The sequence below is a fragment of the Hibiscus syriacus genome, unplaced genomic scaffold (assembly GCF_006381635.1).
Source record: "Hibiscus syriacus cultivar Baekdansim isolate YM2019G1 unplaced genomic scaffold, ASM638163v2 tig00008013_pilon, whole genome shotgun sequence".
NCBI lineage: Eukaryota > Viridiplantae > Streptophyta > Magnoliopsida > Malvales > Malvaceae > Hibiscus > Hibiscus syriacus.
Window position 1 is genome coordinate 252,417 of NW_024062150.1, and position 23,902 is coordinate 276,318.

The window sequence follows — 23,902 nt, forward strand, 5'->3', positions numbered from 1 at the left end:
AAATCTTGTTCTCAATAAGAAATTGTGTTCTTCTTTAGTTTACGGTTGTATTCTTAGTAATCTGTTTAAGAATGCTGGGCTTAGAGTTGGTCTTGATGCTTCTTTTCCCCTTAAAAAACAAATCAATCTTTTCACTTTAATTAAATCGGGATGGAAGATCAATAAAGAAACTGGTCTTTGGGTTTGTACCGGTGAGCAACCGCATGAAGTTGACGACTCCGACGATGAACCAGAACAACACGAGGAATAAGCACGAGCAGAGGAACAAGCACAGCCAGAGGATCAAATGCCTCCATACTTTCGATCCATTATGGAGACATTCGATTTCCGATATGCTTCCATGGATTCTCACTTCACTTCCATAGAATCTCATTTATCCACAATGGGAGCTCAACAATTGGAAATTCTCCTGGAGATGCGCACAAACAACGCTTCTATGAATGAACGCATTGATGCACTCTCACATGAGATGGCCGCTATGCGTGCTCATTTTCCTCCTCCCAATCCTCCTACGGATGCTTAATTCTGTGTTATGCTTTAGTACTTTGAACTTAAAGCTTATTGTTTTAACATTTTGAATATTTTGGAATGTTTGAATTTGTGGATTGATTGACTTTGAATTTGTTTGGATTTATGGATGGTTTAAACTTATATTTCTATATATTTGGTGTGGTTAAATTTATTCATTATTGCATCATTTACATCATGTTAGCTATATGACCAATTTTGCCATGTCACATTGTTTATGAATATTGATTATGAAACTAATGGCTAACGTTTCTCTTGATTGTGATCTTAGCAGCTTAAGATATATATATATATATATATATATATATATATATATATAATCAATTGGCTAAATGATTTCAAAATCTTGTTTAAAATCTTTTAAGAGTCTTTTTGATTTAACAAAAAGGGGGAGAAATGTTAAAAGCGTTTTTAAAGAGGAGTAGTGTTAGAGTAAGGGGAAGTAATTTCAAACTTGAAACTTGATTTCAAAATAAAATCTTAAAATTACTAAAATGTTTTGTTATATCAAAAAGGGAGAGATTGTTGAAAACATTTTGATATTTCGATATAACAAATTAAGTTAAATAAATTTTAAGATTTTCTAAAAAGATTTTCTAAGTATATTCGATATAATTATTCGAATATCAAAATATTACTTCAAATATTTCAAATGTCATTTTTAATCCTTACTCAAGTGTAAAATTAAGTTTTAATCTTAAAATAATTTCAAAATGATTTTACAAAATATTTCGAACCATTTCAAAGCCAAAAATTCCAGATTGCTCAGAGGGAACCGATTCCCCCCCAAGGGGGTACCGATTCCCCCCTGAATGGTTTGGCTTTGAGAAATTCTAGTATGCTCGGAGGGAACCGATTCCCCCCCAAGGGGGTACCGATTCCCCCTGATCATCGGTCGAAATATTTGAATTTTACACTTAGGGAACCGATTCCCCATGAGGGGTACCGATTCCCCCCACGCTCCAAGCATAAATATTAATTGTTTTCACACTTAAACGGCTCCAATAACTTCATTAATGATCCCCAACGTTCAGAAGTGATTCAAGGTGTATTTAAACAAGCTTAGAAGCCATTGATCAACAACAAGAAACATCAAGCAACTAGAATCAAGAGAGAATCAAAGATAAAGCATCAAACCTCAAGTTTGAGCATTTCAAGTCTATTTTTCATTCAATATTCATTTTGCTTTCAAGAACACTTATTGTGCTCAATTGTATTTATTCTTGAGTGTTCTTTCTTTGTTCTAGAATTGTGCAAACATATTTGCCTTGTGAGGTTTTTCTTGTAAGTTTGCAAATTTGTAATCTTCTCTTTGAGAAAAGAGTGTTCTCAAGAATTGGGGTATATTCTTGAGGGAATTGTAAGGTTATCTCTTTGGCCTCAAAAGAAAGAAAAAAATAGTGAATTTGTTGGAAAATCCTTAGTGTGGATAGCTAAGGTAGTGGACGTAGACTTTGGTTGATAAAGTCGAACCACTGTAAATCGCTGTGCAATTACTTTCAATTTTCTGTAAAAGCTTCCACCAAAATTTTTATTGCCAATTCACCCCTCTCTTGGCCGATTCCATCGATCGATTAACTCAACACAAGACAATTCTCGGGGCCACAAAGGCTTACCCAAGAAAATCTCAGGGCCCCAAAGCCTACCCAAGGGTCTCTTTAGGTCCATAAAGAATTATCAGTCTGTGTTGAACCTATTCGAGGAATTACCAACATCAACTGAACTTGCATAAGGAATTACCAGTCGGTGTTGAACCTATCCGAGGAATTCCCAACAGAGACTGAACCTGCCAGAGTCTTCATACCAGATCCCAGAGTACCCCAAATGAAACATTTTTCAGACGGTAACCAGTAGTAACAGTAATTCAGAGTTCAGACAGATCATCGGTTCAGTAAAATAGTATCCAGAAATCATAAGTCAGGCAATCATGCTTTATATTTCAATAAATCAGGAATCAGGTAAATCATACAATAATCAAATCATACCAAAAATTGTATTTCAAATCAGTGAAAACAATTATGTGCACATAAGATTTCAAACAGATATTTAAAACATTTATATTGCTCACAAGGAACACACATTGATAATAGGGCCAGTTTGGAAGATTTATCGAGCATTAGCTTCACTAGGCTCTTTGATTGAACGGGAACCTAAACCATATCAGAACATGGTCATATTCAGAATAATATTCTAAACAAAATAACTAACAGGGTTACAGAACTATACAGATATTCACGGCCTCTCGAGGAGGAGCGGATCGGGAGTAACCGGGTCGAGCAGTGAAACAGTCAGGAGATCCTCGAGTACCTTTAACATATCATAACAATAATTAGTCTTTGACCATTCAGTTAAATTAACTGAATTAAAACACTTAGATAAATATGCATTTTTCGGGTTTACATGTCAATTCGGAGGCTTTCGGGTTTGAATTTGGCAAAACGAACTTCGGAATCGGACTCAGGACATCGAAAAACATAAAATATCACTTTTCAAAAAAATTGACTTTTTGGTCAAAGTAAATGGTCAACCGTCAACATTGGACCGGGTTGGATCGGGTCAAGTCAGGTCAGCAGGCGGCTCAGGTCAGTGGGTCGGGTCGGACACGGGTCAGGTCGACGCGTGCGACGTCTTAGAGGGTCTGAAAAATTCAACAAAAATTTCTAAAATTATTTTAAGGGATTTTGAAACATTTGCCAAGCTCAGTTCATAATTTTGAACAGCGGAGAGCTCGATTTAAAATGTCGGAAACTTTATCTTCCTCACCCCTTCACACTCTGGCGACAACAGAGACAATAAGGACACTGGTAGACTCGGAATGGTGCAAGGAACACGATGGTGCGGGAGGTGTAGAAAACGGAGCAACGATCAGCGACGAATCAACAATTTTCACGCCAATGGGGTTTAAAAACTTCGCAACTTTGAGTCAAAATTTACGACATTAGACGACGTTTCACGACGAGAGGTTTACGGGGTTTTGTTCACCGATCGATGACGAACCAAACGAGAGTGGTGGTGCGAGCTGAAACGGGCGGACGACGATGAATTTGGCCTTGGAAGAAGGGTTGATGGAGGAGGAAATATTTGGTTTTGTTTCTTGTTTGTAAACAAAACCAAACATTTACGTATTTATTTTTTGTCTTCTGACATAAAATGATCAAATTCAGGGATAGGTTCCTAAATTTCCTTCAACTTTTAAAAGGGGCTACAAGTTCTGGAAACTTTTAATTTGGCCTCAAATTTCATCAAATTGATTAAATTTTCATCATTTTTTTAGGTTGTTACACATGATTAATGTAAAATGAGTTGATTAGGATTTAATTTGATAAAATTTAGAAATTAAAATCATTTAGTAAATTTTTGAATAATTAAAATTGATTGAAAATCCAACGTGTGAAATGAGAGGAAAATAATTAACTTATAAATCAAATGTAGAATTGCTTTTGGGAACGTATAAGTTTTGAACTCTTACATTTAGTCATTCTAACTTTAAAACCAAAATTAAATAACTTTTCTAAATCCAAATCCTTAATAAATTCATAAAGCTTACTTTAGAATTTAATAAGTCCCAAATTCACAATATTAAAATATTTCGGGAACTTTTCTAAAAATAAATTTTGAAACTATTTTTCTAAAATTCGGTCTGATTATTTGATTAGACTACCTATTGGCTATTATTACTAATCATTTTTCAAATGTTACAAAAGTGTTCATTTTGTTATATTTATAAGTTTTTTAAATTTTATTTTTACAATAATGTATAACTTATCATTTTATACTTTTATTTTTTAATAATTTGTAATTTATAATTTAAAATATAAGAAATATCGATGAATATTAAAATTCATAATAACCTTCATTCAGATGCAAATTCACAATAGCGTTATGGGTAAACTATGTCATTAGTCATCAAATTTTAGAATTTATCTCGTTTTAGTTATTAAATTATATAAAAAAACATATATGATTTTAGTACTATAATTTCCGCATTAAATAATTTTTATCATTGAAACTTTAAATAATGAATAATTAAATTGCATGATATTTTTATGCTCACGTGAAAGCAAAAAAAAAATTTATAGTCATTTTCTTAACGTGATATTTCTTTTCTTTTTATCACTTCATATCTTCTTCTTCTTCTTCAATTTTATGGATTTTATTTTATTTTTAATTATGATTGTAAATCACCATTCTTCGATATCTTTTATGATCATCTTTAACAAATGTAAATTTATCTCATTATCCTTTACCACCATATTGATTTAGATTTTTCTAGAATTGTTAAAAATCACAAAATTAAATAAAAAAATAATCATTTTGGGGTTGTGTCATATTTGAAGGATTTATTATGTATGTTCCAAAATCCAAACAGCGAAAAAAATATTCTTTCATAAAGATAAACAACATGACTTAAAATTAATCTCATCAAACGGCTGCTACATAAGGTTGAAAGATAAAGGAGATCACGTACTAATGATTTTTTTGTCAATTTTAGGTGAATCTCATGAAAAATCAAACTAAGAAGAAATGTAAATGCTTTGATATCGATTTTATCATAAAATGTAACGTGTGAATAATAATATCAAAATGATTTTTTTTTTTTTGAAAAAACAAATCAAACATAACAATCCCATCATTAATTTACAATTAATGGTGTAATTTACCCTAACATTATATAAATGCACAAGATGTGAATTTCAGTAAAAATAGCTCAGTTGGTAGAGCCCACAACTTTTAACTACGACTAAATGGCTCAGCCGGTAGAGTGCATGTCTGTAAATCACATGGTTGTGGGTTCAACTCCCACGGACGGCGTTGTTGAAATGATGTTTTGCTTTTTCCCCTTCGTCTGCATTCGCGGCCAAGGCAATCTATTGATCATCAACAACTAATTATACCACTTGGAGTCATTCTATCAATATACTAAATTTTTCATGGCACTCATTCTGTGAACGAAAATAATTTTTGAATATTGAAACCTGTCTTGGCAAAACAATTCAAACAGCATACAATATACTACAAAAATCTGTCAACATCAATCCTACAATACTCTCACTTCTAAGCAACGGTGCCCGAATTTGCAAGTTCAAAATCTTGATAAGTATCAGACTCCAGGAATACGACGAGAACGGCCTTTGTACCACTGGAATGCTGACTGGTTAGTTCTCTTGATCGGTAAAATTGGGGCTCTCTAGTTCACCCATGCTTGCAGAAGCAAATGATTCACACGACTCTATCAACGATAGGGAAGAAGCGGTATCATCAGAATCTGAGACGATGTCGTCATGTAGAATAATGTGCTCATCATCGATTTCAGATGTGTCCGAGCCAGATGCTCCCATTAGAAGCTTGTTTATTGCAGATTTTGCGGTTTCGACAAACCATTCGTCCACCGGGAGTGCACTAACACGATAAAGCAATTTTAGTTGTTAGGCGAAGAGTGAGGGTTCAAACCTCAAAGTCGGACTAAATAGGATGGATAAGTACCTTTCAACGTCACTAGCAGTGAAGGTTCTGATTGCACGAGCAGTAATGGCCGATGCAATCTAATGCACATGCCAAGATGGGTAACCCGCAAATCGAGCTATTTCAACGGTGAAATGCATGTCAAGAATTAACTGCAAAACAAAGAGGCAACATTATAGACATATCAATCTTAGTGCAAAATCAATTGCAATGAGGTCTAGACTCTAAGAACGAAACAGATTAAAACCCTCAACAGATCAACAAGTAGTCACGACAGAAAATTCATCATCCCGAGAACTGGTCTAGAAAAGGTAGCAGATAAGCAAGAAGAAACAGAAGGCTGTCATGGAAAGAAAAATCGAACCTGCTGCAATCCAAGTGGCTGAAGTGGCGTAGATTTATCCTCAAACACGCCCCAGAAATCCTGCTCATCGGACAACCACATTAGAACAGTCTCCGTGAGTCTTGCGAGCAAATTTTTTTGAAGCTTCTCTTTTCCAAGTAGCACATCTCCGGCCACAGTTGCTAACTGCTGCAGCTTAGCAAATAATGCCTACAGCAACAAAACAAAAACTTAAAATTAGTAAAATATGATTTCGGTCAAGGAATGTGTAATATATCGAAATCTCACATGTATTAATAACGGATAAGTCCTCACATGCCAAAGTAGACGAAAAAAGAATCAGCATAAAACAGAAGGCAGAAGAAACTCTTCCTCGTCAGCAAGATTACCTGAAAGGGTAAAGAAGGCAGAGTGTCCCATTGTGAGTCTTCTCTATCTCCACCCAAATATATTTGTGCATTTAACCGTGTTTTGCCTTCTCTTGAATAGATGAAACTCAAAACATACTGCCTGCAAAAATGATCTCTGAGCTTGTCAAAAGCGTACTGGAGCTGGCGCCTCCAATCTTTTAATTATGTAGTTCTACTTGCATTAGGAACAATGTTTTCGTTTCCTGGTTCCTGGTTTTCACTCTTCGGACTCCAAATTTTAATCACCATACTTGGTAATAGTTCATCCATAATTGTAAATGCTATCCCCAGAATAGCTAGTTGCTCCGAATCAGTTTCGGCTCTAAACGGTATTGTCTCTTTCAGCTCCGTAAGACTGTCATCATCCAAAGGGCCAGATAGGGCTCTAATTAGTGCATCCATATACTTGTCGAACAGCTGTGAAATTCTAGGTAGTACGTTTCCCCTGAAATGCGAAACAACCAGTGGCGTAAGCTGCTCCAAAATATCCTGTTGATGACATTGTAACTTCAGCATTGTATCACTCATAACCATTTATAGTAGCAACAGAAAAATTATGCAAAGATACGAATCAATTCCATTATCCACTAGCACGCTATTTGAAGAAGTTGCAAAAGCCGACAAAGCCGACACAAAGTAGGGCGACAGAGGCAAGTCCTCATCAACTTCCATCGAGTCAAAAACCGCCTTTCTAGCCCTTCTAAAGTTTCAACTCCAGCACTTCCTCAATGTACGGACGCAAGAGCACCAGAAGCAACTTTGATAGTTTCAAACCTTGTGATTCCAGCATTAAACAGTAGTTAAGACCATCCTGAACACAAATGCTAGCTGCACGTAATGCTGCAATCATTTCTTAAGGTGGTGCGTTGTACTTTACCAAACGTACACAAAATTCAATTTCCCACTCTGCCCACTGAACAACTCTGGTCTAGACGGGATTGTCACCAAATATCAAACCGGATTCTTCGTTGTCAATGAGATCATAGAAAAGACAAGCCTGGACAATGTGGCGGGAAACGTCTTTCGGCAGACTGAACACGAAGGAAGAAAAACCTCAATGTTTTTCTACAGGCGGAAACCATGAGATTTCAGGAGTAATAGATGTGCTGAAGGACCTTTCCCGAGCTTAATTAAACCAGATAATGCCTTCTTTAGTTCATTAGCACTCACTGCAGGCAGTTCAGCAATCTCAGTAAGCTGATCTTCAAGCATCGCCTTCCTTTCTAGAAACAAAGACTTGAAGGAGGACGATTCAGTTGAAGAATCTCCAGCTTTTAGCTCGGATACATTTTTCTCTCCAGCCTAAGGCCTCCAGGGCTTCTTCAACTTTATACTCAGCCAAAAGAACATCGATCTTCTCCAGGAATGCTTGCTTGTGATCATCCATTTCGTTTAGCAAAGGATCTTGAACTTCACCAACATTAGGGTCTGGTGGTGTCTCGTTAGTGTCAGCATTTTGCCGGTTCCACTCTTCCAATTCACGCCCCGGTCAGTAGATCTTGCACGATAATCCCTTGAGAAGAGAGATGCTTTCGCAGCTCAACCAGCTCATGCTCCATTTCAACTACTTCTTCAGACATTCTACAATCACCATTAAAAACAATCTTACTCATTCAACTAAATAAAACAATAATTAGAAACTTTTCTGCCTCATTTTATTTTATTTTACCTCAAGAAAGCCAAGTGTTTTGTGCGCCTATTCCCACATAAGTTATCCACAGCCTCTTTCAAATCCAAAAGCTCACAACAAAGTTTTCTGATCCCCTGATTTATCAAAATATCCAAATTAGGGCACTAAAAATAAGAACACTTTTCTTTCCATTTTTCAGTTTTCCCTGTGTTATTCACCAAAATATATTATAATACAGCGATCAATCATCCATAGTTACAACACCATCAAATAAAAAAAGTGATTTTTAATAATAAACTGAGGGCGAAGAAACCCAAACAAAGAAATCCCAGGGAAGATCATTCCTCTTACTTCATGATAGAAAATAAAGACATAATTTCCCCAGAAATTTGACTGGAAATGGAACCAACCCAAATTCGAGTGAACAAGTCAACACTAAAAGAGACAAATATAAAGCAGAGTTCAGGTAGATAAATGGGCAAAAAAGAATAAGAAAACCAACTCCCTTTTTCTTAAAAAAATTCTTGGAAATAGCCCACAAAAAAGGGTTACCTTTTCGGTATGGGATTGGTGAATAGAATCAATCTTGGAGTGTGGTGTGATGCTCTCAATAGATGGGAAGTCATCTTCTTCCTCACTGCTCTCCATCATCAGATCGATATATAAAGGGAAGAAAAAATGATAGCTTGAATTGTTGGTTTTAACGAACAGGGCAAGAGAGAGAGTTTGAGGAGTTATCAAGCAACGGGACTGCAAAAGAGAACCAGTTAATATATTGTTAGCTTTTGCTGCCACTTTCGAACATGTTTCTAGCCTTTGATTCTTTACTAATTATTTATGCTTAATGGTTTTAGCCTTTGATTCTTTACTAATTATTTATGCTTAATGGTTTTATAGGAAAACGGCGCTTTTTTTTTTTTTTTTAATGATATATCACCTTTTGACTTTATATTTATTTTTGTCAAATACTCTTTAAATTATTATTTTTATCTAACATCCTTTGTAGTAAGGTACGTCATCTGCAGTCCGCTTTACATTAATCTAACTTCGCGTGGGGTATAACGCGGGACAGAGACCGCGCTTTATCTTTAAATCTAACAAACGTCAGTAAGGCACGCCACTTGTGGCGCGCCTTAGGTTTAATTACCCACCTACCCCGGCCGTTCACACCCCACCCCCTCCTTATAAATACCCCATTAACAATCACTTTCATCACACCAAATCCTCTCAACTTTTCTCAAATACTCTTATATTTTATTTTAACTGTTTAAGGTATATTTTATTATATTTAATATTTTGTTTTTAATTTATTTAAGTATTTAACTTTTTTAATATTTTATTTAATTAATTTTTTTCAGATATAAAATGAAAGGAGATCTACTTCGCTTGGATAGAAATCATATATCGTGACATTTTGCTGATACGGTAACATTTTAACGTTTTAATATAATTTAAATTTTTAGTAATAATTTATTTATTTATTTAATGCATGATTATTAGTTTAAAAATTAATATTTGTAATTATTTAATTTTAGGAGAGGGACCGTGTATTAGATCATTTTATTAGGAACCTTAAGTTAGTGATACCTAGTTGTGTCTTGCTGTATTTAGTAGAGGCTGGATTCAATCACATAGGTAGATATGAGGGTCACTGTAAGATAGAACCAGACCTTATTTCTGCCTTAGTGGAGCGGTGGAGGCCAAAGACCCACACATTTCATCTTCCGTGCGGAGAGTGAACGATTACACTTGAGGATGTTTCTATGCACCTGGGGCTTCCGGTGGATGGAGATGTGATATCGGGGATGGAGCACGGTTCATGGACTGCTTTCTGCCGAGACTATCTAGGACGTGTCCCGAAAATTTTTAACGGTGGTCGGATACCGTTAAATTGGTTAGATGCCAATTTTCGGGAGTTGAGCGAGGACGCCTCTGATGATGAAGTTAAAATGTATGCACGGGCATGCATACTGCAGCTGGTTGATGATGCCGGACAAATCGCGCAACCAAGTTCACTGTATGTGGTTGCGAGATCTTGGCGACTTTCGTCTAACCGGATCACTCAGTTGGGGCTCGGTAGTTTTGGCTTTCCTATACAGGGAGATGTGTCGAGCCACTGACTATAATAAAAATACTATCGACGGATATCTCCTGTTGCTGCAGTCTTGGGCATGGTATCGATTGCCCTTTTTATGTCCCGTTGTCAAGAACCCATTCGTATTATAAAACTGATTTCCGCTACCTGATGATTTAGAAAAAATTAGGGTGCTAATTGATCAGAAGGCTGGCACACATGTATGCCTTTTAATGTTTAAAAATTGATTTTAAATTATAGTTGTATAATTAGATTATTATTTTGATAAAAATTATATATATTTGTTTTAGTTTGAACGGGTGTCATATTTTAATGATGATGTGAGGATGGTGATCCCACCTAAGTTGAGGGGCCTATTAGATGTTTGGATGGCGATGGTCCCTTTGATCTGTTATACGATTGTCGAGTGACACTCCACTGATCGCGTGCTCCGGCAATTTGGTTGTTTTCAACCAATTCCGGAAGTACCTCGTAATATGGATGAGTTGCATAACACAGATAGACACGGCAAGACCGATACAGATTGGCTGGTGAGGCATCACGAGTGAGTCGTACTATGGGAGGATCGACATCGGCGTATTTCCCGTAAAGAGCCCATTTTTACTGACCTCTTGATGGTTGCTGACGGTTATTACGAGTGGTTCAACAGTAACAAGAAATTGTTTCTGCTTTCTGAAGATGCACGAGGGCGGACCTTTCAGCGACGTTAACAGAGACGTTCACTGATGCAGCACCATCGTCCCCTGACTCGTGGATAAAGAGCAGATGCTTCTGGTTCATCCTCAGCTGCACCAGCAGGACCTTCACAGCAGTTACCATCTACAGCGACTTACCTTCCGCAACCATATGTGATGTCGCCATTGTCATTCCCTTACCCGATGTCGCCGCCACACTATCTGGTTTATGACCCCGCCGCCGCCACCATCACAGAGTTTTATGACCCCTCTTGAAGGATATTATGGGTCTATGTTTGCATATCCGACTTGAGGTTCATATGCCCACATTTTAGCAGGTTCAGCCTCATCACCCATGGCTGCAGCACAGACACCTCCTGTACAGTTTTTACACTCAACGATGTTTGGGTTTTATGAGTTTTCTCAGTTTTCGCAAGCTGGTGGGATAGTCAATCATACACCTCCAAGGTCCTTATTCTATGGAGGTTCTTCATCGTCATCAATTCCTCATCAACCTAATGTAGCTGCTTACGACGACGAAGACGACGATGATGGTGATGGCAGCGAGGAGTCACAACCACTTATATGAAGAAATCCTCCTCGAGATCGACAACCATCGCCATGCGGAACACATTTGCGTCGCAAGCATCGATAGATTTTTATTATTATTATATTTGTATTTAGTTGTTTATTGGACTTTTTATTGTAATTTTTTATTATTTATCATTTAATACTTACTTTATTTCATTAATTTGGTTGGATTTATTTTAATTTATTTGTTAAATTGTTGGACTTTTGTTAATGTTTTGGTTAATTTTTTTATTACCATTTAATATCAGTTATTGTAATTTGTTTATCATTTGTCATTTAATACTTATTGTAAGTTTGTTGTATTTAAAATTATATTCAAATAGCAAATTGTTATTGTTATGATAAAATTTAATAATTGTGTTCAATAACTTTCTTCAGTTTTTCACTTATTGTAAGATCGAATGACATTAACATGAAGTAAATGCAAATTAAAGTACAAGAATTCTTATTGATAAACAACTACATCAATTCCTCATCAATTGTTACTTGAGACAGCAGAAGTAGACATATTTTCTAATGTGTCATGGGTTTCTACAATGCTCACATCTTCTGTTTTGTCTAGATCTTTCTCGAATACATCACAATGAATTCGATTGGATTTTGGACGACCTTTCCCTCAATAAAGTTGGATTTGGTACGATCGGAAGTCAATCCTGAACCTCACCAGGATCTTTATCATTACCTATAGGGGAAACTCAAATTTTACCTTAAAAACTTCAGATAGTAGGTATACGGGATCACAAAACAATTATAGTCTTGACTTGTATGCGAGCAAGTTGCTATCACATGAGAGCATGGATACTTCAGAGCTTGAAAAAACCCGCAGTCGCACGTTCTGTCTCGTAGATTTACTCTTAACGACACAACTTCAATCCCTTGAAGTGGTCGCGACATCTATGTGACATGAAACATTTCATGTCTTCTAGAGAAGCTTGTTACAGACATTCCATTTGATGCAACAATTTTTTTATAGATCTGCAACTAATCTAGGGTGATTGACATGACCGCCTTACATCCAGGTTTGAGCTTGTCCCCCGAGCTTTGCAAAAACGCCCTAAACGAAAACATATAGTTTTTACCAAAGCCGCTACAAGTAAGTGACGTGTACCCTTTAAGGTTGAATTAATTGCCTCAGCCAAGTTGGTCGTCATATGTCCATATCGATATCCATCATCATATGCGTTCGTCCACATTTCGTTATCGATGAGGCTGATGTAATCATATCCTTCCTCATTTTCCGCCCGCAAATCTTAAAGCATTGATTCAAACGTTTGAGGAAGTAGTTCGTAACCTGATAAAAAAATGTATAACTTACTAACTTGCTTTCTTTGCAAAATTAAAATGATCGAAAGAAAACAAACTACATCAGTTTCACTTACCCATTCGCACAATTAATTAACGCTCATCATTCTTCTTGTATCTTCCATGGTAGTTCACAGCAATGTGTCGGAGACAATACCTATGTTGGACAAAGGGTGATTGCCACATTGGACCCAAAGACTCCATTGCTGCTTTGATCCCAGCTCCACGATCTGAAATGACAGATTTTTTCCCTCGTGATAACATGTGCACGTAAGTTTCGGAGAAAAAAAGCCCAAGAGTTTGTATTTTCTCCTTCAACAAGAGCAAAAGCAACTAGAAGAATGTTGCGATTGTCATATTGGACAACTGCCAATAATAATACTTGCTTGTATTTTTCATACAAGAAAGTCTCGTCGATCTGGACCACAGGCTTGAAATATTTCACAGCGTTAACGCACTGTGGGTAAGTCCAAAAAACCCGTTAGAATTAGCATCGATCGCGAAGAACTCGATCATTATGGTATGCATAGGAGGTTTTGAAGTCCAAAATTGTCCCAGGATTCAACCTCTGCACCAACCTAAATCAGTATGGAAGTTCATTGTAAGATGCATCCCATTCGCCATGAAGTTTTACAATGCCATTTTGTTTTGCCAACTAAGTTTTTTTTATAGGAGACAGTGTACCCATACTGCGATTGTATAGTTGAAATCATCACAGCAACAGCTATATGAGAGCTTGCTTTTACCATGGGCATGATGGCTTGACATATCACTTTAGAGTCCAAGTTGGTATGGTCTTGGTTGACCCTAGCATAATATGTGTGAGGATCGTTGTATACTGTTAGTTCCCATATGTTGTTTTTTATCTTCCTCTTCGATACGCGAACCATCCAATTGCATCCGTTTTCGCGTCAGGCATAATAGCATACATATTTTTCTATCGTGGAGCAATCGACTCTCGATTGAACATAATTACGGATATTATAATTTTTTATAGCCATCATCGCTTCTTCTTTGTATGAAAACTCCATGCCTGTACATTGCACCATAATCAGCTTCATACATGTGTGCTGGAGGGTCAGCTTGTGCCACATTTGAGGGAACTTCATCTACATCATCATCGGAGTTGAATTGCGGTGATTCTGGGTGAATGAATAGTCCAGTCTTAGCACCATCCGCACCAAGCTCACGAAGCGGTTCTTCTGGTGGAGATGATGGTTTCTCCATGCTATCCACATTTAGGTCGAAGAACCTACTACTTGCACGTTTTCCCCTTGAACTAGAAGGCATATCAACATTGAGATCGAAAAAGCTCGCAGTGGAATGCCTCCCCTGGAACTTGAAGCCATCGTGTTAAATGGAAACTGCACATATTTTTGCGTCGATGACATCTCCATATTAAGGTCAAAGAAATTTACAGATGAATGCCTTCCCCTTGAACTGGACACGATGTTGCCATACGGATTGTTCGTGGACCCATCTCGGTACATATCGTAAGGAGTTACGGATTAATGTCTCCCCATTGAAGTTGATGTGACGGAACCATGATGCGGATTTCTGATTATGGCGTTAAAATCATTATACATTACTGTAGTCGGGTTGTCAACTTGATCAACTTGTTCAGCCTGCCCATAGTGGGAGCTTAATGTCTGACCCCGAACAGCACACACTTGAACAACTTTGCATACATCTCAATACCGGCGTCTGAATAATTACTTTGAGAATCAGCCATCATTTCAACATCATCATTGTTCGATAGTTCGAACGCTGTATAAGTTAATGGAAACAATGATGTTGGAAATCTGTATTGCAATGACGATATTCTTCTACTACTTCCAACATGAACCTTCCTCGAAATCTCCGTTATCAGCTCCTCAAGAGTTATGTTTCTCTTGAATGATATTTTAACACGTTCATTTGATACGAAAACAACGCTGGTTTCATCTTCTCAAATTTCTCCATCATAATAAACAATAGCTGAAAGTCGCGTCATTCTTAGATTTTAAAAGTATGACAATATTATATATGTAAAAAAACAACTGAAACAAACCTGATTAAATAAATAATATATGAACGAAAATATAACACAATAAAATTTTTACACGTGAACGTAAATAATTAAAATAATATAATTTATATTATTACATGCACCGCAAAAATTTCGACGTATGCTCTCGCTTTCCAATTTTACAAACACAGAAATTAATTGAAAACAATTAGTATAATATTTTTTCAAATAATCATATATAATTATAAAAAAAATAATATAAAAAAATTACCTTATAACGAAAGATCGAACGAACTTCTGAATCAAATATAAGAGGATTTTCGGGTGTTATTTACTGGTTGAAAGGATTGTTGGTGAGAGAGTTTACGGGGAGAGAACTATTTATAGACGAGAGAGGATGCTTTAAAGCCGAGAAGTTCGGGTAAATTATACAAGGCACGGTCCCTACTCCGCACCTTGCATTATGTATGTCTGACAATTGAGCATGTGATAATTGAAAAGCACGGCCCCTGCACCGCGCTATAGGCCTACGTGGAGCAAGGCGCGCCCCAGGGGGCGCGCTATAGCCACGTGTATCCAACTCAGCATAACGCTGGGGGCGCGCCTTACTGCAAAGGGTGTTAGATCGGGAAAAATAGTCTGAAGGGTGCCTGAGGGAAATATATATATATAGTGATATATCGGGAAAAACGCCTAGGAAAACAGTAAGGTGGCGTTTGGTTCGTTGGAATGTTTATGAGGGAATTGGAATCTGTGAAGGAATTGTAATCTGAATTTGAAACTTGTTTGGTTGACAGTAAATTAAATTGTAATCCAATTCCATTTTTTTGTTTGGTTTGCAGACATGTCAGATGAATTTGATTTCAGTAATGTAAAATGACAGAATTGTCCTTCCTGTTTTTTTACTTAATTTTAGTTTGTTTTATAACTTACATGTAACAATATATTATAAAAATTTAAAAAATATTAAATTTTCCATTTTATTGATTGATTATTCATTTCAATAAATTATAAAAATCATACTAACAAACATCATAAGTTAAAATCATTCCAATTAGGTATGACCATGGGTCGGGTTGGGTCGGGTTTTTGGTCCACCCGACCCGACCCGAGAACAAGGAAACCTCCACCTGAGACCCGACTCGACCCGAATATATGAATTAGAAACCTGACCCGACCCAAAATAATAAAAACAATATTTTTATTCAATAAAAACAATGACTTAATTGAAAAAAACTATATATAGAGGGGTATTATTGTAATATTTCTAAATATATAAGGTAAAATTATATATTTTTTCGGGTCGGGTCGGATATTTTTCACCCTAAACCCGAATCCTACATATCACACTTAAAAAAACCGACCCGACCCGAACCCGAATTTTTTAAAAAAAACCCGACCCGAATAACACACTTAAAAAAACCGACACAACCCGATCCGAACCCGATTTTTTTTAAAACAAATCTGACCCGGTCCCAAATTTTTTTTTAAAAAATCCGACCCGAATATCAAAAGATTGATGAGGGTAGTATGGTCAAATTTCACTTTCCCTCCTCCAAATGATTTCAATTCTATCATATTATGGATGAAATTTACTTTCCCTCCCTTGATGAAATTGGATTTCAATTTCCCATTTGAAAACTTGAACCAAACATAGGAAAGTGGTGGAATTGGATTCCAATTCCCCCTAATTCCAAGGAATTCTAGCGAACCAAACGCCACATAAGGATGAATAATACAAATGATCATTATTGACATTTATTGTTTAAGTAAGATTTAGTTTTTTCTACTAAAATTTTAAAATTAATAGTGATCATTCATATTATCAATTTATAATAAATGAATCACTTATCGTTAATAGTTACGATCGTTAATAGTTATGATGGGATGGGACGGAATATTGATGTGGTTTGTTAACCATACTAACTTGAATCATTTTGTCATGCAAGATCATATGTTTGACTCCCTATACTGTTGATCGACGTTTTCATGTTGTAAAAAGTTCCAGCTTGCTGTCGAACAAGGTTATTTTACAGGCTGTGAGTAAGGTTTTTGTCTCCGACATGTGTACGAAGACTGGCCCATCTCTGTTCAGTTATCAGGGTATTTGTTTACACCAACGAACAAAAACCTAACAATGTGAAAGACTGGAGTAAGATTTTGAGAATGTTACAACCTCTAACTAATGCCTCCGAACAGGGTGAAAGACTGAAGAATGAAACAAAAAAAACACCCTAACTACTCTAACAATGGGCTTTTGGCCTATTTATAAATCATTAGTGCTTAGGTATTTTAGGTTTCATCATCTTCGTTCTTCTTCCATTACAGCATCTTCAGTTGATAAAACCATTAACCTTTTACAATCGAACAGAAAACTAAATATGCTGGACCAACTTAAAGTGAAGCATTAGGCCATTAAATTTTGGGTAAACTACATGGTTGACCATTAAATTATTGTTCATTTTCATTTTGATTATTGACATTTTGATTTGATCAATCAGATCATCTAATTATTTAAATGCTTCAATCAAGCCACTAGTCATTAATTTTTAACGGAGTTAGTGACCTTTCAATTAATAAAACTGACATATTTATATATTTGATTATTAATATTTACATATTGTAGACACACTTTTTTTACCACACATTTATATAAATTATTATTATTATTATTTTATTAATATTTTTATTGCACCCCATCTCCAACAAACCACCAACTCCACTACCCCACTATTATCTCAACCCACATCACATACCCACTAAACCACTATCACCACCTCGCACGTATGTTTGCTTCCTTTTCTCTCAAAAAAGGAAAGTGGGAATCTGGCCTTGACTTTAAATAATGTTTGGGGGCCACGTGAACGGGGGAGCCTCTGGTTTTTAAGCTTTCATTTTCTTTCCAGCAACCATTTTCAAAGGAAAAGAAAACTTGAATAAATGGGGCAAGCATCACGGCTTTACAGGGCATGTTCTTTCTCTCATCAATGGAGGATAATACCCAAAGAACTCAAATAGAGAAATCAACCAGCATTTTGAGAAGATCGATCTTCACTTTCCTTCAAAATTACCACTTCTTCACTCTAACACCTGCGCTTCTTGCTTTCCCTTACTCTGTTTAACTTCTTCTTTCGCATATATCTGTTCCATCTTCTTCTTTGCTTCAACCGATCCAGGCCCGCCTCGATGATCTTTTTCAAGCTTCTGGGTTCCCTTATTTATCAGATTTCTTCACGCTTCTCAGTTTAAAACTTTCCCAAACCATCTGTTTCTCCGTTTTCACATTTCCTTTCACGTTCTCTTTCTTCCTCGTTGCCAAGACCAACGTTATCGAACTCTGTTTCCGCCATGGGAGAACCTCGAAGAAACCTTGGTTGTTTTCATCGGTTCTTTCACTCTACAATCCCCTCCTCGAAACCCAAATTTGTAATTACATGTTGATCATTTCGACGAATGCGACGTCTCTCTCCGTTTTGTTCTTCGGGTTCAATTTGATCAATGGGTTAGGATGGTCTTCCCCCGGTTGGCTTCATTTATTGTCGGCTTTCGTGGTTGTTTTCTACTCTCTGGTTCTGGCGAATGCTTTCGTGATTTCAAACATCGCATCGGTTTCATCGGGAACGGACAAATCTGGTGGATATGAGTCGATTCTAAAAGCTTGTGTCGTCATCAGAGAAAGAACCTCGACTACTTTATCGTTGGCTTTGCCTTGGAATCTCGCACTGGCGGGCATTGAAGCTCTGTTGCATTATCGGGTCGTGAGAGCTTACGGCAGTGATGATTTCAGCTGGTTCTCGATGGCTACGGAAGGGATTTTGACAGCTTACTTACCTCATTCTGATTCTGCAAATCCAGCCAAGGAAAAGAGAATGTAATTTTTTGTTTCCTCGTACTCATCTATCAAAATTGTAGGTGGTATAATATTGGGCATTTTTTAATTGAGACTGCTTTTACAAATGAGGGATATTGTATCTGGACTGTGGTTTATCATGAATAAATCATGGGTGTTTTATTGGTATCGATTGGGGACAATGGATTCTGTCGAGCATTCACATGATCACTTTGAATAGAAGTTAAATGGTATAGGATTGATGTGAGTTGAGAACGGAGGATGGATTGCATTAAGTTCTCAAATAAATGGGCTTTATGTGGTTAATTTATTAATTCCTAGAATATTGTAATGTTCGTTACAGTCAGAATCATTTTATGCAATCATGCTTGTCATAACCATTTTTTTATAAAACTATTTATGTTTATTTTAAAAAACAATTATGACTTTTATTTTGAAAAATTGAGTATTTTGGATTAATTTGGATTAAATTGAATAGAGTTGAAAAGAGTCGCCATCGACCTTTGGGTTAGGTAGGTCAAATACCTAAAACGTCTTTTAAAAACAATTTTTAAGAAAAAATAATTTTATAAGACAAAAATTTGGTCTACGTTACCAAAGATTCATTTAAAATAGGTTCGGGAGTCGGTTACGTGTGGGAAAGGGTAAACACCCCCACAACGCCCAAGATTGGTACTGTGTAGCTTACACATTGTTGTAAATGGTGGAAATTACAATTTGAATATGAAGTAAAAATATGATCTATTTATTGAATATTAGTTAAAATAATAGAAATACTTTACTTGGTAAGAAATCTCGAGATTTGCAATCCTCCAACGGGAAAGCTATCTCATCCATTTCTCATCTATAAAGTATATCCTATCTTTGAATTACCACTAAATAATATCATCATGAGTAGAAAATAAAATATGCTTAATTTATGTATCGTTAATATTAACATAACAACCATTAATACAATAAAAATTATGAAAATAGAATAATAAATAAGTTATGATCTGTTTATTGAATGTTAGTTAAAATAAATAAAAATAAATAAATAAAAATCCTTTGCTCGATAAGAAATCCCGAGATTTGCAATCCTCCGCCGGGAAAGCTACCTCGTCTATTTCTTACTTGTAAAGAATATTTTCTCTTTAAATAAAAAAAATGACGAAAATTGACATAAAATGCATCATACTATACTTTTCCAAAACATACATCACTCATATTAAGATTCAATGAAGAAATAATAATAAAGATTAAAATTTAAATATTAAACAATATGAACATCAAATAAATTAATCAAAAAAAATAAAAAATAAAATAAAATAACAATAACAATAAAAATAATTTCTATAAGCTTGTAAAAGGAAGAATTTGCATTTTTTATTATGTTTGAACGTCGTATCGGATTGTACCACTTCGATCAAGTGATACTTTCCACGCCCGTTTTATAATTTCATGTTCTTGAAAAATATTTGAATGAAATTAACAACTAAGGAAATAAAATAGAAACAAATATGATTGCAAATGACAAATAAAATATTTACAATATTAAATAAGAACATTTACTATACATGTATAAAGGATTGAAAAGCAAACAATTAAATATTACAAACCAAACTAAAATACCAAAATAAATCATTTAGGGCAATAAAATGTAATTAACGGAAATTAAAAGAGTTAAAATGACAAAAAATATTAGGGACTAAACTGCAAAAATACAGGAAATTAAAGAACCAAAATAGATATAATCGAAACTTTAGAAACCAAAATGAAAAAAAAATGAATTTTGGGAACTAGAACAGTAAAAACAGAATCTTCAAGGGCTAAACAGCAATTACAAAACAAACAGAACCCAAATATAAAACATTAAAATACAAATACTAGAAACCAAAATAACTCAACAATTATTAAGGACTAAAATAAAATGAAAGTAAAACAAGCAAGCCATATTCAGCATTTAACCCAATATAAAAGTAGTGATCAAAATGCATTCAGAATCAAAATACATGGATTATAAACATGAATAAAACATGTATTTCTTTTACATAGTAAATAGTGACTAAAATGAACCAACAATAAACTATACTGCACATGTATAAATAAATTAAAGTTTGATGGCTGAAGCACCAATATAACCACAAAAATATTTAATAGCAAATAATGACGAAAATGTAACAAAAATAAAATAAAAGCTCCAAATGAAATGATGAAATTTCATTAAAGTGGTAAGATTACAACCATTACACAAGCTACAGGGACCTTAACTGTGGTTTACCCATAAATGCTAAGAGCACACATGCAAGATTACAGAGATAAGGGGACCAAATAAGCTATTAGCCCTTAATCCCATCACTCGGCCTCCCCTGTCTCAGAACGACGTCGTTTGACGTCTGAGATATACCCTTTAAGGGTTATTATCAAACCCTAAAATCATTTTATAACTCCCCCTCATCAGCCGTTTCACTCTTTCTTCTCTCCCTTCTCATATCTTCATCTTCCTTCGCCCAAAAAACAGAGGCCCTAACTTCCCGGCCACCGTAGAACGGTGGCCACGGGGAGTAACCCAAACCCAGAGAAAGCTCTTTACCCTTAGATCTACCCACTACACTGACCTAATACCCAGATAAACCCTTTGAGTTCGAACCCAACAAGCCCCAAAAAAAAAAGACAAGTTTCTTTTACCTTCGGTGAGGGGCGCTTGGCTCCGATGAAGCAATGGTGGTGATCAAAAAACCAGGGTAAGATTCTTACTCTATCTTTCTTTTTTTCGAATGGATGTTTTCTTTCTCTCCTTTTTTTTTCTGTTTTTTTCTGTTTTGAATCCTTTTTTCTTTTTCGTTTCTTTTTTCTGTTCTTTTTATCCTTGCTTGCCTCCGGATTTCTGGTGAGATGATGATGATATCTAGGAAAAATAGGGGATGGGTCTTACTGACTTGGTGGGATCGAAATCCCGAAAACTTAGGGATTTATTGGTATTTAAATTTGGAATCTAGATTTTGTGAGATTTGAACCGTATATAATATTTTCTTGATTGGTTTTGCTGTAGATGACAATAGTGCAACAGTTGGGGTCAGACCGGAACAGTGATGGTGGCGGCACTGAGGCAGAGAAGGGTCACACGGCGGCTGGAACTCCAAACAGAAGCGGCGGCTGAGTAGGGAATTAGGGTTTGAAACCCTAATCTGATTTAGGGTTTGAAACCCTAATTTGATTTAGGGTTTGAAACCCTAATCTGATTTAGGGTTTGAAACCCTAATCTGCTAGGTTGGGGTCTGGGTTAGCAGTGGGCTTCTGGTCTCTGGCTAATTGGGCTTCGGGTTGTTGGGCTCCGGGATTGGGCCTTTGTAATCTGAATTGGGCTTCTAAGCCTGCAAAAAAAAATGTAATATGTAAAATTAATAATAATAATAATAATTAATAATAATTAAAAATAAAAAAATAAATATAAAAGACCCGGACAAAAACGAGTGTCCACAGCTGCCCCTCTTTGCACATACTTGTGTTAACAAGAACAGTGCAAAGACGACAAGCCAACACGTTTTTGTCTGGTTCTCCCTTTCAATCTTAGAAATTGAATAATGTTGGTTGTTGGGGACGCCACTGCTCATACGTGATGAAGAGTTCGGGTCGTCTAAGGGAAACACGATTCCTACGTGATGAAGAAATCTGGTCCAGGGATGACACGGCTCATACGCGATGAAGAGTTCTGGTCATGTTTAAGAAGGGTGATAACTCGGTTCCTACGTGATGAGGACGGCTGATTATCTAAGGTTGACACGGCTCCTACGTGATGAGGAAGTCTGGTCGTCTAAGGGTAGATGACATGGTTCATACATGATGAAGAACTCTGGCCATCGTTAGGAAGGGTGATAACTTGGTTCCTACGTGATGAGGACGGCTGGTTATCCTAATGTTGACACTCTCCTACGTGATGAGGAGATCTGGTCAGTTGATGTTGACTGATTCATTGCTTCAATAATGAAATAAGTCCTGAAGATCCTGTAAAAATGGTCATATGCCATGATTTCATGTTATCAATATGCTCTTAAGAATGATCTAAATGCGTGTTTAAAGGGTTATGTTCAGTTCGATCCTGGCGTTGAGAATCTCTCATACTCTTTGATCGAAACATGCGATATTTAGGCGTTTGTCCATGCCTGGTTACTTCCTTGACCTCTCATTAAATATTCTTTGACTTGGTCCTTCTGATCTACCCCGAGAGAGTTTATCTTGCCTCTTTGATTCCTTGGTCATTGATTGATTTTTCAGAGAAAATTCATTCAGAATGGCCTCTCTTTGTTGCATGCCTTTAAATTGAGACTTCTTTGCTTGGGAAAAGTATGATTATGTTGAAACTGATTTCTTTAATTTAAACCCTCTTTTTTCTCAATGATTTGTTTAATGATTGATGGGAGCGTGCCTTTGTATGTGTTCTCTGGCGAACACCTGTTTCAAAATCCCCATAATCTGACACTTTTCAGAGTAAAGCATAGTAACCGATGTTGTTATTGATTAGTAATTTGGTGAATATCTGCGAGGACATTGAATCAAATTCAAAAATTTCACTGAAGATAGATAATGAGAAAGTACAATCTTTTCGGACAAGAAAACAAGTATATACAAAGGAAAAACAATGGACAAATATAGTGAATATCAAATGCTGAGTCTTTCTATTTCTTCACCCCAAATATTTCTCGAAAGTTGACATGTGTTCCAAAGATTCAGATCGTACAAAAGATGTGTGAGCATGAGAGTCTTTCCCTAAACTGTTAGGCCTCCAAGGGAATCCACCATTTCAATTTCTGATTATTCGAGCCGTCCATTACAGATTTTCAACTCGAATCCTCCTTTGGTTTCAAGATGCCCATTTTGGGTTTTCATCTTGAACCCTCCTTTATTTATTTTTTCTTCTTTTCATTTTTCATTTTTTCATTTTTTTTAAGTGTAATATCGCTTGACCGAATCTGAATTCACGGGATTAGACAAATCTTCTCCATCCATTTCTGTTAACACCAAAGCTCCT

At 36.1% G+C, this 23,902-nt stretch overlaps 1 protein-coding gene and 1 pseudogene across 1 annotated transcript; one reads left to right on the forward strand and one right to left on the reverse strand.

Annotated features, from left to right (window-relative positions):
- Positions 1-5,526: 5,526 nt before the first annotated feature.
- Positions 5,527-9,107, reverse strand: LOC120201817 (annotated as a pseudogene).
- A 9,371-nt stretch (positions 9,108-18,478) lies between these two features.
- On the forward strand, positions 18,479-18,919 carry LOC120201927. The gene has a single exon (XM_039202443.1). The coding sequence runs from the start codon at positions 18,479-18,481 to the stop codon at positions 18,917-18,919; it is 441 nt and encodes a 146-aa protein (XP_039058374.1).
- The last annotated feature ends 4,983 nt before the right edge of the window (positions 18,920-23,902 follow it).